This window comes from Pseudophryne corroboree, chromosome 3 (genome assembly GCF_028390025.1).
Source record: "Pseudophryne corroboree isolate aPseCor3 chromosome 3, aPseCor3.hap2, whole genome shotgun sequence".
NCBI classification, from domain to species: domain Eukaryota; kingdom Metazoa; phylum Chordata; class Amphibia; order Anura; family Myobatrachidae; genus Pseudophryne; species Pseudophryne corroboree.
In genome coordinates this window covers 235,421,960-235,445,647 of record NC_086446.1, presented here as the reverse complement: position 1 = coordinate 235,445,647, position 23,688 = coordinate 235,421,960, and the positions used below count along the sequence as shown (strand labels likewise).

Genomic DNA, 23,688 nt, shown 5'->3' with positions numbered 1-23,688 from the left:
AACCTTATATAAGTGTTTTTCCCCTTATAGCTGCTGTATAGTTAATACTGCGCCTAATTTGTGCCCCCCTCTCTTTTTTAACCCTTTCTGTAGTGTAGTGACTGCAGGGGAGAGCCAGGGAGCTTCCCTCCAACGGAGCTGTGAGGGAAAATGGCGCCAGTGTGCTGAGGAGATAAGGCCGCCGATAAGGGGGCGGAGCCTATCTCCCGGTTTTTTTATGTATTTTGGCAGGGGTTAAATGCATCCATATAGCCCAGGAGCTATATGTGATGCATTTTTTGCCATCCAAGGTGTTTATTATTGCGTCTCAGGGCGCCCCCCCCAGCGCCCTGCACCCTCAGTGACCGGAGTGTGAAGTGTGCTGAGAGCAATGGCGCACAGCTGCAGTGCTGTGCGCTACCTTGTTGAAGACAGGACGTCTTCTGCTGCCGATTTTCCGGACCTCTTCTGCCTTCTGGCTCTGTAAGGGGGCCGGCGGCGCGGCTCTGGGACCCATCCAAGCTGGGCCTGTGATCGTCCCTCTGGAGCTAATGTCCAGTAGCCTAAGAAGCCCAATCCACTCTGCACGCAGGTGAGTTCGCTTCTTCTCCCCTTAGTCCCTCGATGCAGTGAGCCTGTTGCCAGCAGGTCTCACTGAAAATAAAAAACCTAAACTAAAACTTTCACTAAGAAGCTCAGGAGAGCCCCTAGTGTGCACCCTTCTCGTTCGGGCACAGAGATCTAACTGAGGCTTGGAGGGGGGTCATAGGGGGAGGAGCCAGTGCACACCAGATAGTCCTAAAGCTTTCTTTAGATGTGCCCAGTCTCCTGCGGAGCCGCTATTCCCCATGGTCCTTACGGAGTCCCAGCATCCACTTAGGACGTTAGAGAAAACAACAGCAACTGCCACAGAACATACAGCTGTGATGTCTGTTTCTGGGTCTGGATGGAAAAACACTCATGATTTTTAGATAATCTTGTTATCGCCACAAAAAGAGAGATAATTATACTGCGCATACAGGAGCGGTTCTTGGTGTGAGCAAGCAGCCCAGGGCGCTGCGGCCTGGGGGCACGGCTGCAGTCACCCTGCAGGCGCCCGCCACCTACCCGCACCCCGGCTGCAGCAGACGCCGTGGGCTGTGTGGGCGTCCGCTGCAGCCAGCGCACCTGTCAGATGCTAGAGGTCATTATTGACCTCTAGTGTCTGTGCGGCGCTGCTATGGGAGAGACGTCATGATGTCTCTCCCATAGAGAGGAGCTGCGGGCGGCCAGACGGAGCAGCAGTCGGGAAGCAGGAGCGGAGTTGGTAAGTATTGTTTTTTTTTCTGTGTGTTTGTAAGCGGCTACAAAGGGGCACAGCAACAGGGGGCACAGCAACAGAGGGCAAATCTACGGGGGGCATAGCTATAGGGGGCACAACTACTGGGGCAAATCTACTGGGGGCACAGCTACTGGTGGCATAACTGTGGCCACGCCACTCCCCTATGAAGACACGTCCCTATTTTTGACGCGCGCCTTCGTTTGCAACTATGGGGGTCGCCAGTGGAAACTTTCGTACTGGGCGCCACAAGGTGTCGAACCGGCCCTGTGCGCATACAGTAATAGGGCTGACCTCATTTATATGGATAGTGAGGCAGAGCATTTACAAGTCATTCTGATGCTGCCTAAGGCTGTAACTGAAACAGCACCCATCTCTTCTACACAAAGTAATATACATTTGCATTCATATACTAAAACACAAATATTGTCACGTTATTCATTTTTTTTAGAGCTACCTATGCATTAGAGGCCATTATTTCATAATTTTTTCAGTAAGTACTAAAACAAAATAAATAACAATATATAAATAAATAAAATACACACATTTGTCTACTTCTAAAGCCTGGTTGCCAGAAAAAAAAACTTGTTGTAAGCATGATCCTCATTGGGCAGCCTACTTATACACTTTCCCTGCTTCGAATATTGTTGTCATACACACACAACCCTATTTGGAATAGCCTTGTTATACAAACCCCTGCTCTGGACAGCCCATTATAAACCCACACCTACCGTACCTGGGTCAGTAAAACAAACTCCCTCCCTTCTATAAACCCCAAACTTCTCTACCCACACACACTTGGGCCAGCATCGTTCTAAATGAAGCTTTGCTGGGGACAGCCTTATTATACATAGCTATTCAGGACAGTGTTGTTTCACACACCCCTGCTCAAGACAGACTTGATAGAAGGACATCCCTGATCAGGAGAGCATGGTTATAAGAAGAAAAACCCTGCTCGGCACAGCCTTAATGCTCAGGGCACAAAAAGCCTACTGAAACCTATCTGGCCCAGGACCTGGTTCCAATTTGGATGGTGTTAGTAACGCTGATGCATCAATGGACACAGAAGTATGATAACGTATGCTAATGCAACAGGAGGAGTCATGCACGTGTGATCCACTGCTGCGTCCGAGGATGCGGCACTGGATCACTCTGCAAGGCCTAGTCACAAAATGTAGATAGACCCTGGCATCCGCACTCCCAAAAGCACGCTCCCAGTTTCAGAACCTTACCCAAATGGTCGCAGCCTGTCAATCAGACTGCGGCTGTCAGGCACTGAGAGCATAATCACAGTACTCGTTTTGTGCACGTGCAGATTATCCACCATTGTACTAGTATGTAAACCTTGGGTTTACTTAGTGATCTGAAACATGCTCTCAGTGCACATAAAGCCTAATGATATCTATCAATCATTTCTTTAATATCTTCCAGTTGGCCTGACTTGTCTCTAAGGGTAGGTACACACCTGGCTGAAATCGGCACGATATGTCATTTCCGGACAAATCGGAATTACATATTGTTCATATCGGGCAGTGTGTATGTCCGATGGCACGTTCCTGTATCTTCTGATCGGCTGTGCTGCACGGCCAAATGGAAGATATCGCATGCGACCCAGTGCCTTGTAATAAAGGATAGAATGAGAGTTGTTCCATCATTGATTCCATCAGGCTTGTGTGTACCGGCGATCTGGCATAGTGTGGGATGAAGGGAAATCGCTACTACAATCAGCCCAATTGCCGGTCATATAAACGTGTACCAACCCTAACTTTATAGAATTCTACTAGTGGCTTCTATGAGAAGGCACAGGATCAGTCCACAAGAGGGACAAAAGGCAAGTGGGAGTTCTATCATTTGTATCATTGAGACGTTCCATTAGGTATAACTTAGAAAACCTTAGACTTACCCCTGGCTGTTTCATCTTCTGTAGTGCAAATTTCAGCAGGTATGAGAGTTGCTCTATAGTTAGCATGGTCATTGCTTTGCTCTGTGTCTCTATGCATTCTGCAACGGTTATTTTCTGAAGAAGGGAAACATATGACACAGTCTTTACAGAAATGAGAAATAACCAAGTAGGAATAAAGGATTCATCGTTAACAATCACAAGTTTTGTTAACTGCACAACTATGAAAAATGTGTCAGTCTATAAGACTGATACATTGTATGACCTTGTATGAAAATATCACTTACTAGTATGTCATAAAATCTGCATAGATAGGAGAATATGACCATTAATCTCTTCTAGTGTCGATTAAAAAAAAAAGGTGTGTTTTTTTTTTTATATTAATGTTGTGATTTGCACTCTTATCCTATTATCCCGCTATTGCCTCCAATCCATGACCACCATTTTCCCTAAATTACAGAAAATTACAGTCAGTTCTGCCTGACTAATGTAATCTGGTGGGGTTTAGAATGTTTTTGGATACGGTTTATTGTAACAACTATTATTTCATTTTGTATAGTAAATAAAATAGTAGGGAATATTCTGGACGGTGTAAAGTACTAATGGGCAGATTTATTAAGCCTGGTGCAGTGATAAAGTGGAAGGTGATAACGCACCAGCCAATCAGCTCCTAACTGCCATGTTACAGGCTGGGTTTGAAAAATGCCAGGAGCTGACTGGCTGGTGCGTTATCACCTTCCACTTTATCACTTCACCAGGCTTAATAAATCTGCCTCAAAATTACACAACACTTTCTGTGGGGATCACAGAGTGGAAATGGAAGCACTATTAGGTGGGGAAGAGAACACCAGATAAGGATGACTCTCTGGATTACAGATATTCAATTCTGTGCTGACAGACAGAAGTGCGGATCACTTCCCAACTCCTAAAATGTGGCTTAATCCTACGATAGAAGACTACATTTCACAAGCAAATATTTAAACTTTGTGTCCAGGATTCATTTTCTTCATATTAATTAAAAATGAATCAGCCCAATGAGTGCCTTATTAAATGGGCCTCACCTCACACTCAGGACAAAACCAGTCACCCTCAGGTTCAGCGGTCAGTTTCAGACACTTAGCATGATAAACTCTTGGGCAGAGCTCACAGCATAGAACTTGACCTTCCCGGTGACAAACCCAGCAGTAGAAGTCATTGCGGCCGTCCTGCGGTACAACATCAACAGGGTCTGTGGTGAGTGGCTGCTTCATATAGTAAAACGGACCATGCCTTAGCTCTGACTGAAATGTAGGCAAGAGAGACAGGATTGGGTTCAAAACACATGTGCATAGACGAGAGACAAAACTTCAATGTACACTTAGCAAAAGTACAAGTAACAAGCATCTGTAATTTACAATGCCACACTGACTCAAAGAGGTTTATCTTTTATTTTTATTATGTTTTATTTATAAGGCGCCACAAAGTGTCTGCAGTGCTGTACAAGAGATACACATACAAACATTACAGAATTACAGAGTATAAGTACAGTACACAATATATATAAAAAGATAAACATACTGCACTCTTTCACAGAGCTAAAATCTTTCTGAGAAGCCACTAGCTCAAAGTGCAGAAATAAACATTTATATGGGACATACTATTTTAAAGCGTGACATTAAAGGAGCAGATTAAATTAAAGAGGGCTGCCGTAATGGGTTTTACCAGCTAAGCCATTAAATCACAGTGGCCATTGTGTGAGCAGAAATAAGTTACCAAAACTGGCTGTAAAATGTGCCACGCAAAAGCTGCCTAGCTTGATTGAATCTGCCCCTTAATGTGTGGCAACTTGAATTTATATATAGATCAATGTATATAACAGTACTTTTTCTAACTACATATTAGCACGTGATGGCTCATCACTGTTGTGGGGCAATTTGGTCTACTTTTGTTCTGCTTAATGTCAATATTTTCCTTAGGACCAATGTTTTCCTTAGAAACCCAGATAACTAATTGTCTGGGTTGTATACACGGGTTGGGTTCGTGTGACCAGCGCTTGGGATCCCACTGGTCACCATACTGACTCTGAATTGCCAGCAGGGGGCGAGCACATCAAAGTCTCTTGCAGGCTAAGTGGCTTGCCACAGGTTCTATTCCCACTCTATGGGGCAGATGTATTAACCTGGAGAAGGCATAAGGAAGTGATAAACCAGTGATATGTGCAAGGTGATAAAGGCAGCAGCCAATCAGATCCTAACTGTTCATTTACATATTGGAGCTGATTGGCTGGTGCCTTTATCACCTTGCACATATCACTGGTTTATCACTTCCTTATGCCTTCTCCAGGTTAATACATCTATGGGTGTTGTGGACACAAACGAGTGGGAATAGTCCCCGTCAGTCAGCATGCCGACTGATGGGCTTTTAAGCGAGCGGAATCCCGGTGGCGGCATAGTGACCAGCGGCTGCATCCCGTATACACTACACCCTCCTACAAACCATATATCTTTTTAATTCCTTTCTGCGTATTTCATACATTATAGCACATATGCTTATTATCATTGCTAAAGCATACTGGTAGGTTAATTGGCTGCTGATTAAAATGTACCCTACTATACTCTAGTACGTGTGTTTGTTTAGGAATTTGACTGTTCTCTCAAATAAATGACACTTATCTGAACATGGAAACCCCCTTCAATATATCAAGTGTTAATGGTATATCACTTACACAAAACACTACTAATTAGAATATTCTAGGAAATAAGACAGCAGAAATGTACACAATAGATCTAAAAAGCCTGGCAACTGTATTGTGAATTGCAATATAAAATGGACCAGAGTTTTAAAGTCAGGGAGGTGTACATCCATCATCCCTGACATGTATGCTAGATTTGCTCAAACATGTGATGCAGTTTATCTAGACTTAGTAAGGCTTTTGATATAGTCCCACATCGCAGACTGCTAAATGAATGCAAAAGCATGGGTTTGGATTCTAAGATGGCCGAATGGATAAGAACTTGGTTGCAGGATAGGAAACAGAGTTGTAGTAAATGGGAGTGCAGTCTCAAGAGGGGAACGTAATAATAATATGCTTTTTAATATCTCTGTAGGGACATTGCAATGGTATCGAAGGGAAAGTATGCCTTTTTGCAGAGGTCACAAACGTATGCAACAGGGTAGACACACCAAGAGGGGTGAAACAAATGATTGAGGATCTACATAGACTGGAGGAATGGTCAAGAACGTGGCAATTACTGTTGAATACAAAAAAAAATGCTAAATCATGCACCTGGGTCTCAAAAACCCAAAGGCAAAATATAGTATTAACGGAACTATACTGGAAAACTACTATGGCGGAAAGGGATCTATATGTCACTATTTCAGGGGACTTAAAGGCAGACAAGCACTGTAATAAAGCAATGAGGAAGGATAGTCAGATGCTTGGTTGCATAGGGAGAGGAATCAGCAGCAGAAATAAGTAATAATACCACTGTATAGGTCATTGGTACAGCCTCATCTAGAACACAGTGTTCAGTTCTGGAGGCCTTCTCTTATATATTAGAGAGTGTACGAAAAAGGGCAAGTAAAATGGCACATGGCCTACATCACAAAACTTCCCAGGGAAGACTAAAAGACCTTACTATATAGAGTTTGGTGCAGAAAAGAGAAAGGGGAGACATGACAGAAACTTTCAAATATATCAAGGGTCTTAATGTACAGGAGGGAAACAGTCTTTAAAGGAAAAATAAGAATTTACTCACCGGTAATTCTATTTCTCATAGTCCGTAGTGGATGCTGGGGACTCCGTAAGGACCATGGGGATTAGCGGCTCCGCAGGAGACTGGGCACAACTACAAAGAAAGCTTTAGACTACTGGTGTGCACTGGCTCCTCCCACTAAGACCCTCCTCCAGACCTCAGTTAGGATACTGTGCCCGGAAGAGCTGACACAATTAGGAAGGATTTTGAATCCCGGGTAAGACTCATACCAGCCACACCAATCACACCATATAACTCGTGATACTATACCCAGTTAACAGTATGATAACAACTAAGCCTCTCAACAGAAAGCTCAACAATAACCCTTTAGTTAAGCAATAACTATATACAAGTATTGCAGACAATCCGCACTTGGGATGGGCGCCCAGCATCCACTACGGACTATGAGAAATAGAATTACCGGTGAGTAAATTCTTATTTTCTCTAACGTCCTAAGTGGATGCTGGGGACTCCGTAAGGACCATGGGGATTATACCAAAGCTCCCAAACGGGCGGGAGAGTGCGGATGACTCTGCAGCACCGAATGAGAGAACTCAAGGTCCTCCTCAGCCAGGGTATCAAATTTGTAGAATTTAGCAAACGTGTTTGCCCCTGACCAAGTAGCAGCTCGGCAAAGTTGAAGAGCCGAGACCCCTCGGGCAGCCGCCCAAGAAGAGCCCACTTTCCTCGTGGAATGGGCTTTTACTGATTTAGGACGCGGCAGTCCAGCCGCAGAATGTGCAAGCTGAATCGTACTACAGATCCAGCGAGCAATAGTCTGCTTAGAAGCAGGTGCACCCAACTTGTTGGGCGCATACAGGATAAAGAGCGAGTCAGTCTTCCTGACTCCAGCTGTCCTGGAAACATAAATTTTTAGGGCCCTGACTACATCCAACAACTTGGAAGCCTCCAAGTCATTTGTAGCCGCAGGCACCACGATAGGTTGGTTCAGATGAAAAACTGATACCACTTTGGGGAGAAACTGGGGACGAGTCCTCAATTCTGCCCTATCCATATGGAAAATCAGATAAGGGCTTTTACATGACAAAGCCGCCAATTCTGAAACACGCCTGGCCGAAGCCAAGACCAACAACATGACCACTTTCCACGTGAGATATTTTAAATCCACGGTTTTCAGTGGCTCAAACCAATGTGACTTTAGGAAATCCAACACCACGTTGAGATCCCAAGGTGCCACTGGAGGCACAAAAGGGGGCTGAATATGCAGCACTCCCTTAACAAAAGTCTGAACTTCAGGTAGTGAAGCCAATTCTCTCTGGAATAAAATCGACAGAGCCGAAATCTGGACCTTAATGGAACCCAATTTAAGGCCCATAGTCACCCCTGACTGTAGGAAGTGCAGGAACCGGCCCAGCTGAAATTCTTCCGTTGGGGCCTTCCTGGCCTCACACAACGCAACATATTTTCGCCATATGCGGTGATAATGGTTCGCGGTTACTTCTTTCCTAGCTTTTATCAGCGTAGGAATGACTTCCTCCGGAATGCCCTTTTCCTTCAGGATCCGGTGTTCAACCGCCATGCCGTCAAACGCAGCCGCGGTAAGTCTTGGAACAGACAGGGCCCCTGCTGCAGCAGGTCCTGTCTGAGCGGTAGAGGCCATGGGTCCTCTGACATCATTTCTTGAAGTTCCGGATACCACGCTCTTCTTGGCCAATCCGGAACAATGAGTATAGTTCTTACTCCTCTTCTCCTTATTATCCTCAGTACCTTTGGTATGAGAGGAAGAGGAGGGAACACATAAACCGATCGGTACACCCACGGTGTTACCAGAGCGTCCACAGCTATCGCCTGCGGGTCTCTTGACCTGGCGCAATATTTTTCTAGCTTTTTGTTCAGGCGGGACGCCATCATGTCCACCTGTGGTTTTTCCCACTGGTTTACAATCATTTGAAAGACTTCTGGATGAAGTCCCCACTCTCCCGGGTGGAGGTCGTGTCTGCTGAGGAAGTCTGCTTCCCAGTTGTCCACTCCCGGAATGAACACTGCTGACAGTGCTAACACGTGATTTTCCGCCCATCGGAGAATCCTTGTGGCTTCTGCCATCGCCGTCCTGCTTCTCGTGCCGCCCTGTCGATTTACATGGGCGACTGCCGTGATGTTGTCTGACTGGATCAGTACCGGCTGGTTTTGAAGCAGGGGTTTTGCCTGACTTAGGGCATTGTAAATGGCCCTTAGTTCCAGAATATTTATGTGCAGGGAAGTCTCCTGACTTGTCCATAGTCCTTGGAAGTTTCTTCCCTGTGTGACTGCTCCCCAGCCTCGAAGGCTGGCATCCGTGGTCACCAGGACCCAGTCCTGTATGCCGAATCTGCGGCCCTCTTGAAGATGAGCACTCTGCAGCCACCACAGCAGAGACACCCTTGTCCTTGGAGACAGGGTTATCAGACGATGCATCTGAAGATGCGATCCAGACCACTTGTCCAACAGGTCCCACTGAAAGGTTCTTGCATGAAACCTGCCGAATGGAATCGCTTCGTAGGAAGCTACCATTTTTCCCAGGATCCGCGTGCAGTGATGCACCGACACCTGTTTTGGTTTTAGGAGGCCTCTGACTAGAGATGACAGCTCCTTGGCCTTCTCCTCCGGGAGAAACACTTTTCTCTGTTCTGTGTCCAGAACCATCCCTAGGAACAGCAGGCGTGTCGTAGGGACCAGCTGTGACTTTGGAATGTTTAGAATCCAGCCGTGCTGTTGCAGCACTTCCCGAGATAGTGCTACCCCTACCAATAACTGTTCTCTGGACCTCGCCTTTATCAGGAGATCGTCCAAGTACGGGATAATTAAAACTCCCTTCCTTCGAAGGAGTATCATCACTTCCGCCATTACCTTGGTAAAGACCCTCGGAGCCGTGGAGAGACCGAACGGCAACGTCTGGAATTGGTAATGACAATCTTGTACCACAAACCTGAGGTACTCCTGGTGAGGATGGTAAATGGGGACATGTAGGTAAGCATCCTTGATGTCCAGCGATACCATGTAATCTCCCTCGTCCAGGCTCGCAATAACCGCCCTGAGCGATTCCATCTTGAACTTGAATTTTTTTATATATGTGTTCAAGGATTTCAAATTTAAAATGGGTCTCACCGAACCGTCCGGTTTCGGTACCACAAACATTGTGGAATAGTAACCCCTTCCTTGTTGAAGTAGGGGCACCTTTACTATCACTTGTTGTGAATACAGCTTTTGAATTGCCTGTAACACTGCCTCCCTGCCTGAGGGAGTGGTTGGCAAGGCAGATTTGATGAAACGGCGGGGTGGGAGACGTCTCGAATTCCAGTTTGTACCCCTGAGATACTATTTGAAGGATCCAGGGATCCACCCGTGAGCGAGCCCACTGCTTGCTGAAATGCTTAAGACGGGCCCCCACCGTACCTGGCTCTGCCTGTGGAGCCCCAGCGTCATGCTGTGGACTTTAAGGAAGCGGGGGAGGACTTTTGCTCCTGGGAACTGGCTGTATGTTGCAGCTTTTTCCCTCTACCTCTGGGCAGAAAGGACGCGCCTTTAACCCGCTTGCCCCTATTGGGCCGAAAGGACTGTACCTGATAATACGGTGCTTTCTTTGGTTGTGAGGGAACATAGGGCAAAAATGTAGACTTCCCAGCTGTTGCTGTGGAAACGAGGTCCGAGAGACCATCCCCGAACAATTCCTCACCCTTATAAGGCAGAACTTCCATGTGTCGTTTGGAATCTGCATCACCTGTCCACTGCCGAGTCCATAACCCTCTCCTGGCAGAAATGGACATTGCACTAATTTTGGATGCCAGCCGGCAAATATCCCTCTGTGCATCCCTCATGTATAAAAGTGCGTCTTTTATATGCTCTACGTTCAGCAAAATAGTGTCCCTATCTAGGGTATCTATATTTTCTGACAGGGAATCTGACCACGCAGCAGCAGCGCTGCACATCCAGGCTGAAGCTATAGCCGGTCTCAGTATCACACCTGTGTGTGTATATATAGATTTCAGGATAGCCTCCTGCTTTCTATCAGCAGATTCCTTCAGGGCGGCCGTATCCGGAGACGGTAGTGCCACCTTCTTCGACAAGCGTGTGAGCGCCTTATCCACCCTAGGGGATGTTTCCCAGCGTGACCTATCCTCTGGCGGGAAAGGGTACGCCATTAGTAACCTCTTAGAAATTACCATCTTTTTATCAGGGGAAGCCCACGCTTCTTCACACACTTCATTTAACTCTTCAGATGGAGGAAAAGCTACTGGTAGTTTTTTCTCTCCAAACATTATACCCTTTTTTGTGGTACCGGGGGTAACATCAGAAATGTGTAACACATTTTTAATTGCCTCAATCATGTAACGTGTGGCCCTACTGGAAGTTACATTAGTCTCATCGTCGTCGACAATGGAGTCAGTATCCGTGTCGTCATCTGTGTCAACCATCTGAGGTAGCGGGCGTTTTAGAGCCCCTGATAGTTTTTGAGACGCCTGGGCAGGCACAGGCTGAGAAGCCGGCTGTCCCACATTAGGTATGTCGTCAAACCTTTTATGTAAGGAGTCGACACTATCACGTAATTCCTTCCACAGCACCATCCACTCAGGTGTCGACCCCGCAGGGGGTGACATCACATTTACAGGCATCTGCTCCGCCTCCACATAAGCCTCCTCATCAAACATGTCGACACAGCCGTACCGACACACCGCAAACACACAGGGAATGCTCTGACAGAGGACAGGACCCCACAAAGCCCTTTGGAGAGACAGAGAGAGAGTATGCCAGCACACACCAGAGCGCTATATAACACTGGGATCCCACTATCAATGAGTGTTTTCCCTATAGCTGCTTTTTTATATATATTACATATATATATCTATACTGCGCCTAAATTTAGTGCCCCCCCTCTCTTTTTTACCCTTCTGTAGTTTTCTCAGACTGCAGGGGAGAGCCAGGGAGCTTCCTTCCAGCGGAACTGTAAGGGAAAAATGGCGCCAGTGTGCTGAGGGAGAAGCCCCGCCCCCTTTTCGGCGGACTTTCTCCCGCTTTTTCTGTTATACTGGCAGGGGTAATTTTGCATCTATATAGCCCCTGGGACTATATATGATGCATATTTTGCCAGCCAAGGTGTTATCTATTGCCCTCAGGGCGCCCCCCCCCCCAGCGCCCTGCACCCATCAGTGACCGAAGTATGAGGTGTACATGAGGAGCAATGGCGCACAGCTGCAGTGCTGCGCGCTACCTTGGTGAAGACTGAAGTCTTCTGCCGCCGATTGTCCGGACCTTCTTCGTGCTTCTGGCTCTGTAAGGGGGACGGCGGCGCGGCTCCGGGAACGAACACCAAGGTCGGGTCCTGCGGTCGATCCCTCTGGAGCTAATGGTGTCCAGTAGCCTAAGAAGCCCAAACTACCACCTGTTAGGTAGGTTCGCTTTTTCTCCCCTTAGTCCCTCGCTGCAGTGAGTCTGTTGCCAGCAGATCTCACTGAAAATAAAAAACCTAAATATACTTTCTTTCTAGGTGCTCAGGAGAGCCCCTAGTGTGCATCCAGCTCGGCCGGGCACAAGAATCTAACTGAGGTCTGGAGGAGGGTCTTAGTGGGAGGAGCCAGTGCACACCAGTAGTCTAAAGCTTTCTTTGTAGTTGTGCCCAGTCTCCTGCGGAGCCGCTAATCCCCATGGTCCTTACGGAGTCCCCAGCATCCACTTAGGACGTTAGAGAAAGTAGTATTAGAACACAAGGACACATGCTGAAACTGGAAGGAGGTCATTTCATAGGAAACTTGATGGAAAAATTACTTTACAGAAAGGGCAGTGGATAGGTGGAATAGACTCCAGTACTGTGATTGTTAAGAATAGATCACCAGTTAATCCACCAACACTACTTTCACGTACTCTAAGGCCCACAACACCGAATCTACTATGGATAGCAACTGTTCTGTCAAGTGTGAACCTCAATAACAAGTAGCTAAACTAACAAAAAAAAAATGTTTCAGACTGCAAATGAGTTTATAATCTCTGCCATTGGCTGTGTGAGGCGGTGGGGCACTCATGTTGTTACATGTCAGCTCTGAAGGGTGGTATTACTCTGTTCACACAAACATAAGAAGTTTTAACGCTTTGTGGTCCCAATACATCATTATGACCAGAAGTGTACATTTTAACTGTTGTAATACTCTAAAAATATATGGAACAGCTGGCTGGCCATTAGAGACTCTAAGGCAGGCGTGTCCAAACTGCGGCCCCCCAGCTGTTGAGAAACTACACATCCCAGCATGCCTTAACACAGCTTTAGCATTCTCTGACAGCAAAACTGTGTCAGGGCATGCTGGGATATGTAGTTTCACAACAGCTGGAGGGCCGCAGTTTGGACATGCCTGCTCAGACGTCAGTTTTCGACTTTTTAAGGTCAAATCCTGATTCGACCTATTCAATATTTTGCTAAAGTTTTCGACAAGTCGATAAATTCGACTTGTCGAAAAAGCACGTGGATCGGCGGAATAGCTGCCGATCCACGTGATTTTGTCGAAGGTTTTGGCCCCCTTTTCGACCATCCCAGTCCGACATCACAATGATGTCGGACTGAGATGCGGACCCAGAGGAGGCAAGGGGGGGGGGGCACAGCCGGCGGGCATACAGGGAGATCAGCGCTACAGTAGGATGTCACTCAGCCGCCTGACCTCACGGCAGCGTGCTGGAGCCGGGTGGAAGCTGCCGTGAGGTCGGGCGGCTGAGTGACATCTTGCTGCAGCGCTACTGTAGCGCTGATCTTCCCTGTATGCCCGCCGGCTGTCCCCCCGCGGCTCACCCCCCCTCTCCTCTTCTGCGTCCCATCTAAATTCGACTTGAAAAAGTCGAATTAAGATGGGATTGAATAGGGGTTGTCGGATCCATTCCGACAAATACATGTCGGAATGGATCAGACTTTAATTAAATATACCCCTAAGGGTCTGTAAAGTTGATTTTAACAAAATATAGGGAAAAAAACATAATTACTGGTATTCATGTTTCAGAGTTAGATAACAAATGCAATGCCAACATTGCTATATTGAGAACAGAGCTTCTGTCATGAAAGTTTAACATTTGAAAAGACGTGTTCTGGTTGCATCAAAATGTACATATGTTAATGACTAAAAAAAATATTGACAAATAGGTTGGCTTGTTAGGGAAATTTTCATTATAGACTCAAGCTCAAGCTCTTCACTGTGAAATACAAATGAATTCTGAAATGCATTGCGCTCGACACGCTGTGGGCTCGGTGGCCACGGGTTCTATTCCCACTCTATGGGTGTCATGGACACCCATGAGTGGGAAAAGTCTATGTTGGTCGCATGCCGACCGTCGGGATTGTGAGGGGGCAGGATGTAGGGGGAGGTTATGGGACCGTCAGTCTCCTGAACAATCCAAAGATATACTGGTAGGTTATTTGGATCCCAACAAAAATGAACCCTAGTGCAAATGTGTGCGCGTATACATGTGGTAGGGAATATAGAGTGTAAGCTCCATTGGGGCAGGGACTGATGTGAATGGCCAAATATTCTCTGTAAAGCGCTGCGGAATATGTGTGCGCTATATAAATAACTGGTAATAAATAATAAATAAATACATCCGGCATGGCTGGCACATGCCCTCCTTCCAACCTTCCACCCAATCACTATGCAGCATAGTTCATCCCAGCTGCCTACCCTACTGGATGGAGCTGACTGTGCTGCCTGTCACAGTAGGTGGAGCCAGACTCTGCCAGAGACAGATGGGACAGACAAGGAGTATTATGGAGCAATGTGCTCTATATCTACACTGAAAATAAAAGTTTGTGGCAGCAAAGCTTGAGACTGGGGGGCGGCTGTGGTAGGGCAGGTTTGAAAATTAACAGTTAGGAGCTGATTGGTTGGTACTTTATCTCCGTGTGATTTATCACTTTTCAAGGCTTAGTACCTAAGGCTTAGTAAATAGACCCCTATGTGTTGTAATGATAGAAATACCACTAACATGATTTGGCACACTAGATCACATGACCATGCATTATTTTCCAATAACCGTACACTTCCCAGTGTCACCGCACACATGAGCTACTTTCCACTGTCATCAAACCTCTTCACACAGCCACAACATCACGTACAAAGACACTACTCACGGACAGCACTGCCATCCCTGCCTCACTGACAGCAGCATATCCCTGCCTCACTGCAAGCAGCAGCAGCATATCCCTGCCTCACTGCCAGCAGCAGCACATCCCTGCCTCACTGCCAGCAGCTGCAGCACATCTCTACCTCACTGCCAGCAGCAGCACATCCCTGCCAGCAGCAGCACATCTCTACCTCACTGCCAGCAGCAGCACATCCCTGCCTCACTGCCAGCAGCACATCTCTACCTCACTGCCAGCAGCAGCAGCACATCCCTGCCTCACTGCCAGCAGCACATCTCTACCTCACTGCCAGCAGCACATCCCTGCCAGCAGCAGCACATCCCTGCCTCACTGCCAGCAGCAGCAGCACATCCCTCACTGCCAGCAGCACCTCCCTGCCTCACTTCCAGCAGCAGCACATCTCTGACTGACTGACAGCAGCACCAGCAGCACATCCCGGACTCACTGACGGCAGCAGCACATCTCTGACTCACTGACAGAAGCAGCACATCCCTGCCTCACTGACAGCAGTAGCACATCCCTGCCTCACTGCCAGCAGCAGTAGCACATCTCTGCCTCAACTGCCAGCAGCAGTAGCACATCCCTGCCTCACTGACAGCAGCAGTAGCACATCCCTGCCTCACTGACAGCAGCAGCACATCCCTGCCTCACTGCCAGCAGCAGCAGCACATCCCTGCCTCACTGCCAGCAGCAGCAGCAGCACATCCCTGCCTCACTGCCAGCAGCAGCAGCACATCCCTGCCTCACTGCCAGCAGCAGCAGCAGCACATCCCTGCCTCACTGCCAGCAGCAGCAGCACATCCCTGCCTCACTGCCAGCAGCACATCCCTGCCTCACTGCCAGCAGCACATCCCTGCCTCACTGCCAGCAGCAGCAGCACATCCCTGCCTCACTGCCAGCAGCAGCAGCACATCCCTGCCTCACTGCCAGCAGCTGCAGCACATCCCTGCCTCACTGCCATCAGCTGCAGCACATCTCTACCTCACTGCCAGCAGCAGCAGCACATCCCTGCCTCACTGCCAGCAGCAGCACATCTCTACCTCACTGCCAGCAGCAGCACATCCCTGCCTCACTGCCAGCAGCAGCAGCAGCAGCAGCACATCTCTACCTCACTGCCAGCAGCAGCACATCCCTGCCTCACTGCCAGCAGCACATCCCTGCCTCACTGCCAGCAGCACATCTCTACCTCACTGCCAGCAGCACATCCCTGCCAGCAGCAGCACATCCCTGCCTCACTGCCAGCAGCAGCAGCAGCACATCCCTCACTGCCAGCAGCACCTCCCTGCCTCACTTCCAGCAGCAGCACATCTCTGACTCACTGCCAGCAGCACCAGCACATCCCGGACTCACTGACGGCAGCAGCACATCTCTGCCTCACTGCCGGCAGCAGCACATCTCTGCCTCACTGCCAGCAGCAGCACATCTCTGACTCACTGACAGAAGCAGCACATCCCTGCCTCACTGCCAGCAGCACATCCCTGCCTCACTGACAGCAGTAGCACATCCCTGCCTCACTGCCAGCAGTAGCACATCCCTGCCTCACTGCCAGCAGCAGCAGCACATCCCTGCCTCACTAGCAGTAGCACATCTCTGCCTCAACTGCCAGCAGCAGCACCTCCCTGTCTCACTGCCAGCAGCAGTAGCACATCCCTGCCTCACTGACAGCAGCAGCACATCTCTGCCTCACTGACAGCAGCAGCACATCTCTGCCTCACTGACAGCAGCAGCACATCCCTGCCTCACTGCCAGCAGCAGCAGCAGCACATCCCTGCCTCACTGACAGCAGTAGCACATCCCTGCCTCACTGCCAGCAACAGCACATCCCTGCCTCACTGCCAGCAGCAGCACATCCCTGCCTCACTGCCAGCAGCAGCACATCCCTGCCTCACTGCCAGCAGCAGCACATCCCTGCCTCACTGCCAGCAGCAGTAGCACATCTCTGCCTCACTGCCAGCAGCAGTAGCACATCTCTGCCTCAACTGCCAGCAGCAGAACCTCCCTGTCTCACTGCCAGCAGCAGTAGCACATCCCTGCCTCACTGCCAGCAGCAGTAGCACATTCCTGCCTCACTGCCAGCAGCAGTAGCACATCCCTGCTTCACTGCCAGCAGCAGTAGCACATCCATGCTTCACTGCCAGCAGCAGTAGCACATCCCTGCCTCACTGCCAGCAGCAGCACCTCCCTGCCTCAGACAGCAGCAGCACATCCCTGCCTCACTGCAAGCAGCAGCACATCCCTGCCTCACTGCAAGCAGCAGCACATCCCTGCCTCACTGCCAGCAGCAGGAGCAGCAGCACATCCCTGCCTCACTGCCAGCAGTAGCAGCACATCCCTGCCTCACAGCCAGCAGCACAACCCAGCCTCACTGCCAGCAGCACAGCACTGCCTCACTGACAGCAGCACAGCACTGCCTCACTGACAGCAGCGCATACCAGCCTCACTGCCAGCAGCAGCACATCCCTGCCTCACTGCAAGCAGCAGCAGCACATCCCTGCCTCACTGCAAGCAGCAGCACATCTCTGCCTCAATGCAAGCAGCAGCAGCACATCCCTGCCTCAATGCAAGCAGCAGCAGCACATCCCTGCCTCAATGCAAGCAGCAGCAGCACATCCCTGCCTCACTGCCAGCAGCAGCAGCACATCTCTACCTCACTGACAGCAGCAGAACATCCCTGCCTCACTAGCAGCAGCAGCACATTCCTCGCTGCCAGTAGCAGCACATCCCTGCCTCACTGCCAGCAGCAGCAAATCCCTGCCTCACTGAGAGCAGCAGCACATCCCTGCCTCACTGCCAGCAGCAGCACATCTCTGCCTCACTGCCAGCAGCAGTAGCACCTCCCAGCCTCACTGCCAGCAGCAGCAGCACCTCCCTGCCTCACTGCCAGCAGCAGCAGCACCTCCCTGCCAGCAGCAGCAGCAGCACATCCCTGCCTCACTGCCAGCAGCAGCAGCACATCCCTGCCTCACTGCCGACAGCAGCAGTACATCCCTGCCTCACTGCCGACAGCAGCAGTACATCCCTGCCTCACTGCCAGCAGCAGCACATCCCTGCCTCACTGCCAGCAGCAGCACATCCCTGCCTCACTGCCAGCAGCAGCACATCCCTGCCTCACTGCCAGCAGCAGCACATCCCTGCCTCACTGCCAGCAGCAGCACATCCCTGCCTCACTGCCAGCAGCAGCACATCCCTGCCTCACTGCCAGCAGCAGCACATCCCTGCCTCACTGCCAGCAGCAGCACATCCCTGCCTCACTGCCAGCAGCAGCACATCCCTGCCTCACTGAGAGCAGCAGCACATCCCTGCCTCACTGCCAGCAGCAGCACATCCCTGCCTCACTGCCAGCAGCAGCACATCCCTGCCTCACTGCCAGCAGCAGCACATCCCTGCCTCACTGAGAGCAGCAGCACATCCCTGCCTCACTGCCAGCAGCAGCACATCCCTGCCTTATTGCCAGCAGCAGCACATCCCTGCCTCACTGCCAGCAGCAGCACATCCAGTTAAGTCTTTAATTCAATAGATACAGATGGAGCCACAATTATCTATCACCTAGAGCATCCCCGTCCACCCAGGCGCACACACCGGAGACGAGCCCCATTCACTTGAATGGAGAGAGTCTCCGTCCGCGCGCCCAAATGGGAGCGTCTCTGTGCACTCCCGGCTTGACTAGGCGGACAGATCACCTAGTCACACCGGGAGCGCTCGTTTGCGATGGAGCCGCCTCAGATGAGTGCGGCTCCATCTGTAGATATTTAATAGATTATAATTTGTTTTACTAAGTATACATGGTGTATAGCAAGGCCTTACAAAGCATGCATCCATGCGACAATACACTCCAGTGCATACAAATTAGAGGAGAACGGGAAAAACTAAATATTTAAATTATTTTGGATGATGCATGGTAGAATACACCAGATTATCTGGCTCCAGTTGCACCACTGGCAAAATGACACCCAGCAAAAAGGGTTTGTGTCACTGGAAACAGACCTTTGATGAAAGGGGGTGATCAAAGCAGACATAGCAAATCACTTGCGGTAAACAGTCAAGTGCAATAGCCTGGCTTAAAGAGAATAGGATACAATTCATAGCACCCTGTCATGAATGTCATGTCAGTCCATTACCCTTCTGACTTCCACTCCTATCTGTATTATAAAGCTGCAATGACTTATACAGCATCCAAATGGGAGGACCAGGATAATGCAAACACTGCATGAGCCCATGCATTCATCATGCCGGGAGCAGGAGCAGATAAGTGGTGGTGAAGTCATTGTGTGGGGTGTCAGACCTTGCGGCTTTTGATACTCAAAGAAATGGTCAGGCACATCCCTTCATTAACACCCATCTGTGAAAAGGCTTTTTGTGCAAGATTCCCCATGCACTAGTCTATTTCTTGGAATAGTTTTAGGAACACAATAGTGATTCCCCAGTCACTAAATCTCATGCAATCCATCATCTGAGAGGTGAAATGGCTGAGAGGTGTAAGAGATCCAACAACAATGACCTCACTGGAGAAGATGTGCACCAGCATCCCCGTGATGTACTTCCTACACCTCTTTAATTTCATGTTGTCACAAGGGGTTGGTCACATAACTACATTCCATCACAAGTACTGACTGTTCTCTGTCAGAATGGTTGAGCAACTCACTGTTAGATGTGCCTAATAAAATGGCATTGTTATGTAGTTCTGCTCACTAACATGTTTTTAGCAGATACACAGAACAGTCAGGGATGTAATGTATTACCATATTAAGGACACTCTCCATACCTGGTCTTTATTGTGACTGTTTAACATCCCGGGTTTCTTTTTCTTTTTACTTGGACTGGTAGATGAATCTTGAGGTGAGTGCCCATTGGACGAATGCTGAGGACTGGGAAACTTCCTCTTCTGTCCTGCTCGCTCCGCAGAGCTAGCATCTAAAATAGAACACACAAATATTTTTGTCATAGCCATCAACAGTTCTTTATTACCAAGGTCGGACCCAGGTTTTGAAAATGTTGCATTGTGCACAAGTTTACATTTATTAATGAGAAACAGCCTTTTATTGGAGAATGTGCAGTCAACTGGTATAGATTCCAACACTTGTATAATAAATTAGAACACGAGATGATACTGGTTTACCATTTAGTGCAGATTCCATGTTACGGTGCGACGTGCATAGCACCCGACATTGACTATGTGATGTGGCCGGAGCACAGCACCACCGATATAGTCAATGTTGGGCTGCCTGCATAGTCTATTTTTTCTTGCGATTTCGATCCCGCATCAGCATCGCAAGCTGTATTCACACGGTGCGATATGCACTATATTTTCCTACGGTATGGACTATATAGTCCTTACAGGCAATACAACACACCAGCTTACTTTTACTTGTCCACTGCAACTGACCTCTGGATTACAAAGGAAGACTGGGTTCAGAATTTACATTCATTTTATTTTTATTTTTTTACTGTCCTAATATACATATAGTAAATATTTTCTATACTCCTCACAATAATATAAAGGAAGTATTTTACACTTTCTGTTCTTGGGCCTCTGCATTTCTCACTGTACATCTCTGTTCTGGGGGAACTAATTCGCTTATCTGGCCTACCTGGTGTAACGAACGGTTTCTCAGCTATCTCCACATTGATGTCCGTACCTGAAGTTCAAGTCTAAAACAGAGTTTATCATCTTCACCACCTCCAGCAAGTCTCCCTCACCATTTAGCACCACAATTTCTTTTGTCTCCGCATCTTCTGTACAATTTAGCAAATCCTAACACTGGTTCCCTATTTCCACCAAAACACAACCGCAGTTATTCATCCTTACCTACAAAGCCCTCAACACCACCATTCCAACACCACCATACACTTCAAATCTCATATCAAAATAATCTGCATTGTGCCCTACAATCTAGATCTGACAAACGATTTACATAATCTCTAGTAACCACCTAACAGTCCAACATGCAAGACTTCTCTTGTGCCAATACTAATTTATGGAATTCCTTACCACACCCAAAACTCCCACAGTCTTTAAACAAGGTCTGAAACCCCATCTGTTTATTTCAGCTCACCATCTTCAACCTAATACCATACACAAAAACGCACCATCACAACCGCTGCATTTACTTTAATCTGCCTTGCATGTGCTGTTCTTCCATAAGGTCTGGCACCACACGGTGCAGAGCAATAATAGCTTTAGTCCACACTGGATGAAATCAAAAGTGTTTGGGCCTACCATAACAGGCAATACCAATTAAGTTCAGATCACAACCATCATCCAACTAAATTTTCTACCAATCCTTTAATATGATGTTACAGCAGTAATTGCTTCTCATAGGATCTGGTTTTATGACACAATTAGTCCACCCACTGCTTCTAAGTCAATCACATGAATAAGGCTAACAGGACTTTCTACAACTGAATTATTATTATTATTATTATTATTATTATACGTCCATCTTCTAATATTTACGTAAGTGTAAATATAAATTAGTGCTTACATGCCATTTAAAGTACATTACAAAAGCCCCTGTGAAATTAATGGATAAGTTTGAAAATAAAGATTTAAACACACTACATTAACAGAAGCATTCTGAAAAATATAATTAAACAATTCCTATATTGGCAGCATCACAGTTTCTTTGAAAATTATTCAGAGAAATAATAAGAATTTACTTACCGATAATTCTATTTCTCGTAGTCCGTAGTGGATGCTGGGAACTCCGTAAGGACCATGGGGAATAGCGGCTCCGCAGGAGACTGGGCACAAAAGTAAAGCTTTAGGACTACCTGGTGTGCACTGGCTCCTCCCCCTATGACCCTCCTCCAAGCCTCAGTTAGGATACTGTGCCCGGACGAGCGTACACAATAAGGAAGGATTTTGAATCCCGGGTAAGACTCATACCAGCCACACCAATCACACCGTACAACTTGTGATCTGAACCCAGTTAACAGCATGATAACAGAGGAGCCTCTGGAAAGATGGCTCACAACAACAATAACCCGATTTAGTTAACAATAACTATGTACAAGTATTGCAGACAATCCGCACTTGGGATGGGCGCCCAGCATCCACTACGGACTACGAGAAATAGAATTATCGGTAAGTAAATTCTTATTTTCTCTGACGTCCTAGTGGATGCTGGGAACTCCGTAAGGACCATGGGGATTATACCAAAGCTCCCAAACGGGCGGGAGAGTGCGGATGACTCTGCAGCACCGAATGAGAGAACTCCAGGTCCTCCTCAGCCAGAGTATCAAATTTGTAGAATTTAGCAAACGTGTTTGCCCCTGACCAAGTAGCTGCTCTGCAAAGTTGTAAAGCCGAGACCCCTCGGGCAGCCGCCCAAGATGAGCCCCCTTCCTTGTGGAATGGGCTTTTACAGATTTTGGCTGTGGCAGGCCTGCCACAGAATGTGCAAGCTGAATTGTACTACAAATCCAACGAGCAATAGTCTGCTTAGAAGCAGGAGCACCCAGCTTGTTGGGTGCATACAGGATAAACAGGGAGTCAGATTTTCTGACTCCAGCCGTCCTGGAAACATATATTTTCAGGGCCCTGACAACGTCCAGCAACTTGGACTCCTCCAAGTCCCTAGTAGCCGCAGGTACCACAATAGGCTGGTTCAGGTGAAACGCTGAAACCACCTTAGGGAGAAATTGTGGACGAGTCCTCAATTCTGCCCTGTCCGTATGAAAAATCAGGTAAGGGCTTTTATAAGATAAAGCCGCCAATTCTGACACGCGCCTGGCCGAAGCCAGGGCCAACAGCATGACCACTTTCCATGTGAGATATTTCAAATCCACAGATTTAAGCGGTTCAAACCAATGTGATTTTAGGAACCCCAAAACTACATTGAGATCCCAAGGTGCCACTGGAGGCACAAAAGGAGGCTGTATATGCAGCACCCCCTTGACAACGTCTGAACTTCAGGAACTGAAGCCAGTTCTTTCTGGAAGAAAATCGACAGGGCCGAAATCTGAACCTTAATGGATCCTAATTTTAGGCCCATAGACACTCCTGTTTGCAGGAAATGCAGGAATCGACCCAGTTGAAATTCCTCCGTTGGGGCCTTCCTGGCCTCGCACCACGCAACATATTTCCGCCAAATGCGGTGATAATGCTTTGCGGTCACATCCTTCCTGGCTTTGATCAGGGTAGGAATGACTTCTTCCGGAATGCCTTTTTCCTTCAGGATCCGGCGTTCAACCGCCATGCCGTCAAACGCAGCCGCGGTAAGTCTTGGAACAGACAGGGTCCTTGCTGGAGCAGGTCCCTTCTTAGAGGTAGAGGCCACGGGTCCTCTGTGAGCATCTCTTGAAGTTCCGGGTACCAAGTCCTTCTTGGCCAATCCGGAGCCACGAGTATAGTTCTTACTCCTCTCCGTCTTATAATTCTCAGTACCTTGGGTATGAGAGGCAGAGGAGGGAAACACATACACTGACTGGTACACCCATGGTGTTACCAGAGCGTCCACAGCTATTGCCTGAGGGTCCCTTGACCTGGCGCAATACCTGTCCAATTTTTTGTTGAGGCGGGACGCCATCATGTCCACCTTTGATTTTTTCCAACGGTTTACAATCATGTGGAAGACTTCTGGGTGAAGTCCCCACTCTCCCGGGTGGAGGTCGTGCCTGCTGAGGAAGTCTGCTTCCCAGTTGTCCACTC

The 23,688-nt window shown here is 48.2% G+C and overlaps 1 protein-coding gene across 15 annotated transcripts in view; it reads right to left on the bottom strand.

Annotated features, from left to right (window-relative positions):
* ZMYND8 (zinc finger MYND-type containing 8) overlaps window positions 1-23,688 on the bottom strand; it is a 248,958-nt gene that overhangs the window by 127,437 nt on the left and 97,833 nt on the right. For all 15 annotated transcript variants that reach the window (XM_063958910.1, XM_063958912.1, XM_063958909.1 and 12 more), the window contains 3 exons: window positions 19,801-19,949; window positions 4,259-4,477; window positions 3,201-3,314 (listed from right to left, as the gene is read on the bottom strand). In XM_063958910.1, coding sequence (XP_063814980.1) covers window positions 3,201-3,314; window positions 4,259-4,477; window positions 19,801-19,949 — 482 coding nt within the window. The remainder of the gene's footprint in view (window positions 1-3,200; window positions 3,315-4,258; window positions 4,478-19,800; window positions 19,950-23,688) is intronic.